Source organism: Coccinella septempunctata, chromosome 4 (assembly GCF_907165205.1).
Source record: "Coccinella septempunctata chromosome 4, icCocSept1.1, whole genome shotgun sequence".
Lineage (NCBI taxonomy): Eukaryota > Metazoa > Arthropoda > Insecta > Coleoptera > Coccinellidae > Coccinella > Coccinella septempunctata.
In genome coordinates this window covers 32,709,929-32,721,901 of record NC_058192.1, presented here as the reverse complement: position 1 = coordinate 32,721,901, position 11,973 = coordinate 32,709,929, and the positions used below count along the sequence as shown (strand labels likewise).

The 11,973-nt window shown below is 37.3% G+C and overlaps 2 protein-coding genes across 2 annotated transcripts; one reads left to right on the top strand and one right to left on the bottom strand.

The window, feature by feature from the left end:
• Positions 1-7,702: 7,702 nt before the first annotated feature.
• On the bottom strand, positions 7,703-8,827 carry LOC123312270. Its single transcript, XM_044896610.1, has 2 exons — positions 7,890-8,827; positions 7,703-7,833 (listed from the first exon to the last, which is right to left on the bottom strand). The coding sequence occupies exon 1, from the start codon at positions 8,768-8,770 to the stop codon at positions 8,108-8,110; it is 663 nt and encodes a 220-aa protein (XP_044752545.1). The 5' UTR covers positions 8,771-8,827; the 3' UTR covers positions 7,703-7,833; positions 7,890-8,107.
• Positions 8,828-9,746: 919 nt separating this feature from the next.
• Positions 9,747-10,994, top strand: LOC123311651. Its single transcript, XM_044895720.1, has one exon. The coding sequence runs from the start codon at positions 9,747-9,749 to the stop codon at positions 10,992-10,994; it is 1,248 nt and encodes a 415-aa protein (XP_044751655.1).
• Positions 10,995-11,973: the final 979 nt, after the last annotated feature.

Genomic DNA, 11,973 nt, shown 5'->3' with positions numbered 1-11,973 from the left:
TGCTATAAAAGATTCGCTTCGAGAACTGCTCTGCGATGAAGAATTCATTGGTACTTTACTAGCCAAGGTCGAGGAAAAACTAGCTACCTTCCAAAAAACTGTTGATAAACATACCGATGCGATAAGGATTCTTGAAGAGAAAATGGACAAAGTTCAGCAGAACGAGAAGGTAAACAATATATGTGTTCACAACTTGCCGGAAGAACAGGATCGAGATACAAGGGAAATTTTCATCCAACTTTGTAAGGATAAAATGAACATCACACATGACGACACAGGCATAGCAACTCGACACCGAAACCCAGAAGTAATAGAACGAGTTCTACAAGAAACGATTAACGAAACAAATGACTGGAGCATAAAGTGGACAATCAAGCTCAATGGACAAAAGAGCCAAGCAATATTATTACAGAAGAGAAGACTGCGACCCACAACGAATCTAGAAGTTGACGGCGAAGAAATCGACTGGAAAAATGAAGCCAAATATTTAGGAATAACGCTTGACAAAGGACTTACATACTTGGAAAAGCCATATCAAACAAGCAATCAACAAAACGAAAGCAGCGATGAATAGACTCTACCCTCTAATAGGAAGAAGAAGAAGCCACATTTCGAAAGAGACAAAATTGAAGATAATCAAAGCCGTTGCTAGGCCCCAACTGACTTATGGATCAGTTGCCTGGGACTTCGTGGCAAAGAGCCACATCAAAAGAATTTAGGCCACTGAAAACAAGCTGCTACGATGTGCAATAGATTCACCTTGGTTTGTCAGGAATAGACAGATTTATAGGGACCTAAAATGGGAAACCATAACGGAATTCATGAACAGAAAAGCAGAGAAATTATTCGAAACAACGAAAAACCATCCGAATCAAGGACTCAGGAGACTAGTGGACTACGACCCAGAGGAAGACAAGAGGAGAATGCGAATTTACCGAAGGAGACCAAGAGATCAATTAAAAAGAGATTAAAATAACAACAGAAACTTATTGAAAAATTCAATAAAGTGTTAATCCAATAGAGGATAAACACATAAATCCCAGCACGATAGTGTGCGAGAAGAAAACCGACTAAGAGATGAACGGTTTATAGGCAAATGCCCGGAACCAGAATTCAAGAAGCAGTTAAGGGTTTTTAGTGGGTCTCGAGCTCAGAAGAGTGAGAAACCGCACACTTATTCCCCCTCAGGAGTGGGTGGTTCGTCTGATTTGCATATTATCCCCCTGCTACACCAAAAAAAAAAATTATTTTGGACCAAACAATTTAGTTAGCATTCAATGATTATATACAGGGGGATTCCTAACAATTGATAGGACTTTGAAAAGCTATTACCTATGTATCCTAATAGTTACGAATCACCCTGTATACGGAATTTTTTTAAATCTCTGTTTCTTTCACGCATTGATGTATTCGAATAGTTGCCTTGCCTCAAATTCCCCCATTTCATACAAACAGTTTATAACCTGACGGATATGAGTGACACAGTTTATGTAGGTAAATAACAATGAGTTTCAAACTAGAATAAATCGAATACGACTGAATCAAGAAAAATTTAGTGTGTGAAAAGATAATTCGAAATTCGATTTTGATATTCTAAAATTTTTCTTCGATATTACAACATCAACTTCAGAATAAGTCGAATGAGGTCGAAAATCTTTAAAATCTTCTCCGGGAAGCACTTGATTCATTTACCAGATTGAAAAGAATTATAACTAGATATTTTATTTCTGATACTGAACGACATACGAAGTTTTTGCTTCATTTACTTATATTCGTCCTAAATCAAGTACAACAATCAATAAATAAATTTCTTATAATAATATAATTATACTTCCAGAGGCAAATAGTTGAAAAAAATTACTCGATTTCAAAAAATGTTATCAACGACGAGACCACGAGACTTTTACGAGACTCTCGAACGAGACTCGAGACGAGACTTCATGTCTTATCGGCGAGACGAGACGAGACGAGTCAAGCCATCCATACCAGGTGCAGTGCCAGTCTTGAATGACCCAATGACTTGTTTCACCGCCTCAGGAGTTATGTCAACAAAGTCAAAAGATTGCTGGACACTTGGAATTGCAATCCGTGGAAGGGGGCCGTCAGGTTCTCTCGAAAAAGCATGAGCAAAAGTATCAGCAAACGTGTTAGCAGTACTCATAGGGTCGTCGCAAAGGTTCCCAGATTTATCACGAATTACGGGAACAGAAACAGTGGTGTTAAATGTCTGACGGATATATTTAAAAAAGCTCTTCTTGTCACTACTTGAAACTAACTTCGACTCGAATGTTCTTTTAGCTGATTTTATGTTGAGAGAAAGATTATTTGAGTATTTTCTATGGATATCGAAGTCAGACTCACGCCCACTCCTAATATAGCGTTGCCATAAGGATTTTTTGAATCTTATTTGACGTATAATCTTTTCGTCTATCCAAGGTTTAATTGTATTCCGCCGCACTGTGATCGAGCGTGTGTGTCTCTCAACAGTATCAACAATAACATTCTCTAATTTTTTCCACATATCCTCGACATCATCGGCATCCCAGAGACTATCCCAACTAACCAGCATAAGTTCCTCATCAACTTTGTCAAAATCGGTACACCTTATTTTCTTCCTGGACATGAAAGACCTATTTTCCACAGAGAATTGTAATTTTGAGCACAAAACAACGTGATCTGATTTGCCCACTGGTGGTTCATAATCCAAAGAGGAGACCAAATTTTTGTCATTAACAAGAATTAAATCCAGTGTTGACGGACGTTGACCTATACGAAATCTCGTCGGCTGGCTGACGAGCTGCTGGAGATGACAGTTATTGACCATGTCAAGGAACTTAGCTGAGGGTGAAGCATTAGATGGAGAGGTCATGATAGGCCACCTCAAGTCATTCAAGTTGAAATCGCCTGCAATAAAAATATTCTTTCTTGAGTTAGATAAATCTTCAATTGCGTCGAACAAGAAAGAATCATATGGACATGGTCTGGGTCGATAAACACAGCCTAATGTGATGGAAAAACTTGACGTAGATAAGTCAAGGAAAATATTGTCTATACCAGGCGAAAGAACCGAATGTGAACGAATGGAGTATTTATTGACAATATCAACACAAACATAGATGCAGCAGCCCCCATAACCTGGCGTTGTAACACTATCACACCTGTAAACGACATATCCTGGAATATTACACGAAGCATCAGGGATGTTTGGAGTTAGCCATGTCTCTGTGATCATAACAAAGTCTGGTTTAGAAATATCAACAAGAGCCATCAGGTCATTTTTCTTCGCCGACAGAGAAGCTAAGTTTGTATAAAGTATCTTCCATTCTTCAGGTGATGTTAGTTTTTTGGGGGAGGATTATCAGGAGCCGTAGAGGAAACAATTGCAGGCTCGCCCTTTATATACTTGATTGTTAAATTTATCTCACCCCCGGAAATTCTGTTCTTCAGTTCCTCCCGCATGCGATTGAGACGTTCAAGCTGTTCGTGTGTTTTATCGTCAGAAACGCTGAAATCCCTCAGCACAGGATTGACGGCGATTACCTTCTTATTTTTCAGAATGTTGAGAGGGGTATTCAAATTGTTGAAGCAAACTTTCACTGGGCGGGGAACATCAGATTTCCTCACCTTACCAACTCTAGATATAGCTGTGATGTGATCAAAGGCAGATCTTTCAACCTCATTAACGATTTTTTTGATGATCACGGCGTCCTCAGCATCATTTACCTCCGGTATGTTCCTTACAATAATATTGTGTGACCTCTTTATCCTCTCCATCATCTCCTGTGCACTACATGGTTCGGGACCGCCTCTAGCCACACCGCTGGCATCGACAGCGGAAGTCACCCGACCTCCAATGTCAGAGACTCTCGAACGAAGCTCCATCATATCATGAACTACGGATTCATGAGCAGTTTGTAAATTCGTAATGTTATGCTGGCACTCCGCAATAGCAACCCCCTGGGCATGGAGCAGCTCAGAGTGGTGTTCGATTTTTTCAGAGCAATTCTTCAGCTGCTCACATAAGTCTGTCTGGGTATTTTTGATCGTTTCAATATCCTGAGCAATTTTGTCAAGTTTAGACAGCTTTTCCAGAATGAGAGCTAAGGGACCAGTTGATTTCTCGACCTCAGTAGTCTGAGAACTGCCATCACTACCAGAGTTGCTACGCAGTTTTCTCAAGTTTCCCCGACATGAGGGACATGCAAATTTTTCATTCTGCTCTGACATAAATGCTATATCTTCAGGTCTCAAGTTGACGCAGAGCCCATGACAGGTTCGGCAGCAGACAGTACACGCTATTTTACTATCTTTTGCTCCCACACTCTTTGAGCAAACTAAGCAATAAGTAGGCATTTTGAACGGTGAGGCTATATCAATATAAAATTAGGAAAAATTAGAACAAAGGATTAACACTCTTCACTTCCTGAGGCCGACCAGGAAGACTTCGAAATAAACGCACACAGGTAGGCCTAGGAGAAAGCAAGGAATTCCCCACAGAGGATAATTACAGAGGACGATATCTCAAGTCTACAGATATTTCAAAATGCAAAATTAGATCTCAACGTGTATACTTCTCTTTATGAAATAGTATGAAATCTCAACATGTGTACTCCTCTTCAGTGAATACAAAATTAAATATTGCATTAAGCAACGATATGCCCCTGTAATTGTTGCAATTCGACGTATCGCCTTTGTTCTTATAGAGGTTGATAACTAAAGCGTCTCTGAAGTCTTGTGGCACATCTCCCTGTTCCCAGATCTTGCGGAATAGTATTAGGAGACTATTGACAATGTCCTCATCCAAGGCTTTGAATATCTCCGCCGGAATGCCGTCTAGACCAGGTGACTTATCATTTTTCATATTTTTAATCGCGCTTATGATTTCCGACATTGAAATTTCGTCATCAAGCGATGTCATCGGACTATACGCGGGAAGCAGGTCTAAAATGGATAAATCCGAGTCGTTATTTTGATTCAAGACCTGTGAGTAATGCTCCTTCCATCTTTCGAGAATTTTTCTATCATCAGTTAGAATAGCTCCATGAGCATCTCTTATAGGAAAGCTAGCTTTTCTGCTTGGACCGTAAACAGTTTTAATAGCTTCGAAAAAACGCCTGTAGTCATGGTTATCGGCGTAAGCTTGTATTTCCCTAGCTTTTTCTTTCCACCAGCTGTCCTTGATTTTTCTTATTTCTTGACGGACCTCGCGTTTTATGTTTATGAAACCTATTTGGGCTGCAACATCGCCAGGCCTGTTAATTGCGGTTTTCATCGCTTTGTGTTTTGCGTCCAAAAGGGGTGCGATATGAGTTTCGCTGTCGGCAAACCAGTCTGGGGATTTTCGGGAGCGTTCTGTGCCCAGTATTTCTTTCGCTGTATTTGTAAGGGATGACTTGAAACGGAGCCAATGAGTCTCAATGTCGTCGTTATAATCCGATGGTGTTAGGCTATCTTTGACGGCAGCTGTGAATCTGTCTTTTGTAGAAGGGTTTTGTAGTTTAGATATTTGAAGGCGCTCTCTTAGATACTTCGGCTTGCGTTGGTATTTTGGGCGCATTGAGATTTTCATTCTCGAGATTACCAGCCTATGATCAGTCCAGCACTCCAGATCTGCTCTGGGTTTAGTGACCAACACCTCTTTCAGATCTTTCCTTCTCACGATCACATAGTCGAGGGTATGCCAATGCCCTGAGCGCGGATGGCGCCAGGTCCCCCTTGAATTGGGTCTCGTAATAAAATAGGTGTTCGTTATACACAGATTGTGTTCTGCACAAAGAGCCAGCAGACGTTCTCCATTCGAATTGATGCTGTCTGTGCCGTGTTTCCCTATTATTCCCGGCCATAGTTCTGAGTCTTGACCTCTGCCCACTCTAGCGTTGAAGTCTCCAAGGAGAATAATTCGTTCCCGTTTTGGGATTTTACTTAATGTATTTTATTGATATATTCACCTCGAATACCATATTACAACTGAACTTGAATCATGCGCATTATACATTACAGATATCTCCCCCTTAAAAAAAATATATCACAAATGGGTTATCTTATATACTAGATCTTTACAATTTTAGGTAACTACTTATGTGTGCAATTCGAATTTACACCATAACGTTCAACTGGCTTAATTGTTCTCTTAGGTCTTAAAACAGAAACTATATTTTCATGTGATTCAGAATTGCTATTACTCGGCATTACATTATTTTCATGTGTGATTTCCTTTCTATCAGTATAATTAGATACATTTTGATCACTATTTTCCTCTAAATATTAGTTTTTGTATTTAATATTATATCTGAAGTGAAAGTTTTCAGTTAGAAGGGTTTTCTGATTTGACTGGCGTGACGTTTCCAAGTCAATTTCAGTTCAGGGACTTTTATAAAATAAGTACATTTTCCTATTTTTTATGTACAATGCCTTTAATCCAAGAAATTTTCGGTCTATTTCTATAATCTCGTATTAATACTATTTCACCTAAAGAATAAATCACATTTCTCTTTTCCTTATAATAGTTTTTTTGTTTAATTTGATTCCTAGCTACCTTATCAACTACATGGTTCCTATTTACAATGTCAAATTTTGCATTAGGATTGATTACATCATCTTTTGTTCTCAAAGGGCGACAAAATATTAAGTTAGCTGGGCTCACTCCTGTGGTACAGTGAGGTGTATTTCTGTAATCTAACAAAAATCTGCACAGAATCTTATTGGTAGTTGACTTGCGTTCTTTAGTAAGAGCTTTTGTCAAGGCACCTTTAACCACTTTAACGCAATTTTCCGCAGCTCTATTTGAAGCAGGATTATAAGGAGGTGAAGTGAGATGGGTGATACTGTTTTTTTTCGACAAATTCTGAAAACTCTTGGGAAGTAAAACAAGTGCCATTATCAGAAACTACAAATTTCGGTAGTCCAAAGATGGCAAATATTCTCCGTAAATTTTCTATTGTAGTGAACGAACTGGTTGAAGATGTTTCGCAAATTTCTAACCATTAAGTGTGGGCATCCATAACAACCAAGTAAAATTTATTTCTGAAAGGCCCCAAGTAATCCACATGTATACGTTCCAAGGTTCTTGTGGAAAACGCCAGTTATGCAATGCAATTTTATTTGGACTAGCAATATGTTTACTACATGATTCACATTTTTTGTGAGTGACTCTATTGCCATGTCAATTCCTGGCCACCAGAAATCATAAATATATCTATTATATTCTATATCGATAATGGGACTTCGAAAATTGAAGCCAGCCCGGAATCGACTTCTGCGCATGTGCAAAAATATTAAGAATAAAAATACCTGATTAGCTCTGTCTCTTTCTGATACATAGTTTTATGAATTGACAGGAATGAAATGATTTCACTTCACAACCATTCGAATATTTTCGACCTTAACCTATCAAAATGTTGATATTGGTTTGAATCAGGTTCGAACTCAGGTTTGCATTACGTAGTAATTTGTATTTCATCGTTGATTTCTCATAATTAGAAGTCAAAATTCTTGAAACTTCATCATTTTGCAACACTAGACGCTCGGATTCATAACAAAAGTGAAATATTATGTGAAAACCAGCGGAGTGCGGAGATTAACAAAAGTGATGTTGAATCAACAAAATTGTAGGACTGTGAATAAATTTTTCTAGATTGTTCCTTATCGTATATTGTATGCATTGTATATATATATATATATATATTGTGTAGTGTTCTTATCGACCATATATTATTTAAATAAATTAGTTTTATCGGGTATGTGGTCTAATTCCAAGTAAAACAGCCAATAAGTTCTGTATTTATCTTTACTTCTCAATATTTCGTTGACAGTTGTCAACTTCTTCAGGAGAAACTGCAAAATAATGAAACGTGAAAAACAAGACAAAAACACAAAACGGCATTACTTACAAGATGTACCAAAACATTAATCAATAATATCGACTGCAATTAACATTAATAATGACAAATTTCTCAGAAATCAGCTTAAAAAACATGAAAAATCCCCAGTCATTATACATTACATAGCTAACGGTGGAACGATACTACGCTGTAGGCACAATACGCCATCTCATGAGAAGACAACAAAATGAAGACACAGAACCATCTATGTTTTAATTTTCAAACCACTATAAAATATTCAAGAGGTCACTATAAATCGCACTCATACGGTCCGTGTCCGATTTAAAGTTCACTGCATTTTGCTGCTTGCCAATCTGTAACATTTCGAGGAATAACCTATTTCTGTAATTCGAATCTGTCTCCAACACTCTGATATCATCAAACCCGAAAGCAAAACTGTGCCCAGTTTCTTGGCAGTGTCTAACTAAAGCACACGAGTTCTTTCCAATACGGCAATCACTTCTATGTTGAGTGATTCTTTGTTTCAACCATTGTTGCGTTTGGCCCACGTAACAACCATCACAATGTTGACATGAGATCTTATATACTGCATTAGTGCATAATTCTATTGGTGTCCTTTCCTTGGTCCTCGAGAACAGGTCACCTACCTTCGTCAAATTATATTTGGCGAGTTTGATGTTTTCAAATTTGTTCAAAACTCCTATAAGGTTGGGTGTCAAATCTTTAACGAATGGAATCCTCATGAATTTAAAACTGTTTGTTTGTTCAGTTGTTGTTGTCAACCTTGATTCCCTATTGTGTATCAATCTGTTAAGGGTATTTTTAGGGTAACCGTTATTCTGAAAAATCTCAAACAACCTACGTAGGTTCTTTTTCAGCAATGATTCATCTGAGATATAGCATACTCTATTTTTTAATTCTTTAATCATGTTTATTTTTTGATTATAAGGGTGCTGGGAGTGAAAATTTATGAATCTGCCCGATGCAGTGGGCTTCTGGTACCAATCCAGAAGAATCCTATTATTTTCACTCCTAATTACTCGAGTATCTAAGAAAGGTAGGCTGTTATCCCTTTCAACTTCCATAGTGAATTTCAAATTTGCGTTAAATCCGTTGAATGTATCCAAAATGAATGCTGTTTTATCCGCTGGAATTGCACAAAACAGATCGTCAACAAACTTGTAAAAGAAGGGTATGTGGAACCAAATTGTTGGTAAAATCATGTCTAATAGATAGTCTAAGATGATGGTTGCCAAAATGGCGCTCAACGGTGACCCCATTGGTGTGCCGAATATTTGCTCATAAAATTCACCGTCAAAGAACAAAGTATGCGTTGTTGAATATGAACTCAATGATCTCAATGAAGCTCTCCCTGCTTAAGGTAGTGTGGGGTTTTATTAGATCCCAGTTTTTTCGCAGAATTTCTAATATGAGATCCAACGGGATATTCGTAAGAAGAGATACTACGTCCAGTGAAATCAGGATATATCCTTCTGGCAGGGTTACATCCCTCATTTTGTCAACAAACGCAAACGTATCTTTAATGTTATATTCATTTCTATCATGGAATGAAACTTTCAAGATGTCAGCGATGAATTTTGAAATCTGAGGAGGGACCCTACGGCAGCTGCACAGAAGAAATTGAATGAATTATTAAGGAGATTACACCGATTGAAGGAAATAACTGACCCACAACTAAAACACTTGACAATTTATAATTCTGCCCATCCGAAACTCTATACCCTACCGAAGATTCATAAGGAGAACATACCTATGCGCCCCATTGTAAGTTCTATTAATACTTTAACATATAAGATTTCAAAATTCATCGCTGACATCTTGAAAGTTTCATTCCATGATAGAAATGAATATAACATTAAAGATACGTTTGCGTTTGTTGACAAAATGAGGGATGTAACCCTGCCAGAAGGATATATCCTGATTTCACTGGACGTAGTATCTCTTTTTACGAATATCCCGTTGGATCTCATATTAGAAATTCTGCGAAAAAACTGGGATCTAATAAAACCCCACACTACCTTAAGCAGGGAGAGCTTCATTGAGATCATTGAGTTCATATTCAACAACGCATACTTTGTCTTTGACGGTGAATTTTATGAGCAAATATTCGGCACACCAATGGGGTCACCGTTGAGCGCCATTTTGGCAACCATCATCTTAGACTATCTATTAGACATGATTTTACCAACAATTTGGTTCCACATACCCTTCTTTTACAAGTTTGTTGACGATCTGTTTTGTGCAATTCCAGCGGATAAAACAGCATTCATTTTGGATACATTCAACGGATTTAACGCAAATTTGAAATTCACTATGGAAGTTGAAAGGGATAACAGCCTACCTTTCTTAGATACTCGAGTAATTAGGAGTGAAAATAATAGGATTCTTCTGGATTGGTACCAGAAGCCCACTGCATCGGGCAGATTCATAAATTTTCACTCCCAGCACCCTTATAATCAAAAAATAAACATGATTAAAGAATTAAAAAATAGAGTATGCTATATCTCAGATGAATCATTGCTGAAAAAGAACCTACGTAGGTTGTTTGAGATTTTTCAGAATAACGGTTACCCTAAAAATACCCTTAACAGATTGATACACAATAGGGAATCAAGGTTGACAACAACAACTGAACAAACAAACAGTTTTAAATTCATGAGGATTCCATTCGTTAAAGATTTGACACCCAACCTTATAGGAGTTTTGAACAAATTTGAAAACATCAAACTCGCCAAATATAATTTGACGAAGGTAGGTGACCTGTTCTCGAGGACCAAGGAAAGGACACCAATAGAATTATGCACTAATGCAGTATTTAAGATCTCATGTCAACATTGTGATGGTTGTTACGTGGGCCAAACGCAACAATGGTTGAAACAAAGAATCACTCAACATAGAAGTGATTGCCGTATTGGAAAGAACTCGTGTGCTTTAGTTAGACACTGCCAAGAAACTGGGCACAGTTTTGCTTTCGGGTTTGATGATATCAGAGTGTTGGAGACAGATTCGAATTACAGAAATAGGTTATTCCTCGAAATGTTACAGATTGGCAAGCAGCAAAATGCAGTGAACTTTAAATCGGACACGGACCGTATGAGTGCGATTTATAGTGACCTCTTGAATATTTTATAGTGGTTTGAAAATTAAAACATAGATGGTTCTGTGTCTTCATTTTGTTGTCTTCTCATGAGATGGCGTATTGTGCCTACAGCGTAGTATTGTTCCACCGTTAGCTATGTAATGTATAATGACTGGGGATTTTTCATGTTTTTTAAGCTGATTTCTGAGAAATTTGTCATTATTAATGTTAATTGCAGTCGATATTATTGATTAATGTTTTGGTACATCTTGTAAGTAATTCCGTTTTGTGTTTTTGTCTTGTTTTTCACGTTTCATTATTTTGCAGTTTCTCCTGAAGAAGTTGACAACTGTCAACGAAATATTGAGAAGTAAAGATAAATACAGAACTTATTGGCTGTTTTACTTGGAATTAGACCACATACCCGATAAAACTAATTTATTTATATATATATATATATATATACAATGCATACAATATATATATATTTTTATATATATATATATATATATATATATATATATATATATATATATATATTGTATGCATTGTATATATATATATATATATATATATATATATATATATAAATTAGTTTTATATATATATATATATATATATATATATATATATCCTCCTATCATTATGGCTTCATGTAACATGCAAGGACCATTCATTGTGGCTTCAGGCGAATTATGACTTCAGTATATGTGAAGCCATAATGTAATTCACTTTTTCCGCTCAATGAAGCTACCGATTTGACTCTGGTTTACGTGATTCGAAGCACTGAGTGATGTGGAAGAACCTTGAATACAGATATCTGCTTAAATTGTAAAGATGACATCACTATTACGAAATGAAAATTTCTTCTCGTGAAGCCCTAATGGTCGGAGAATGGTAAATATTGTATATTTTAGTTTGAGACATTGCCACCGGGGGCGTGACTGTAATATACATGTCCTGTATATTGTAAACTACACCTTGTACTTTATGGACTCAGAGATGTGGCAACATCTCCTTCCCGTTTTTATC

Excerpts from the sequence above, each read along its gene's own strand:
- LOC123312270 (XM_044896610.1), bottom strand. The coding sequence starts at position 8,770 with ATGATTAAAGAATTAAAAAATAGAGTATGCTATATCTCAGATGAATCA.
- LOC123311651 (XM_044895720.1), top strand. The coding sequence starts at position 9,747 with ATGAGGGATGTAACCCTGCCAGAAGGATATATCCTGATTTCACTGGAC.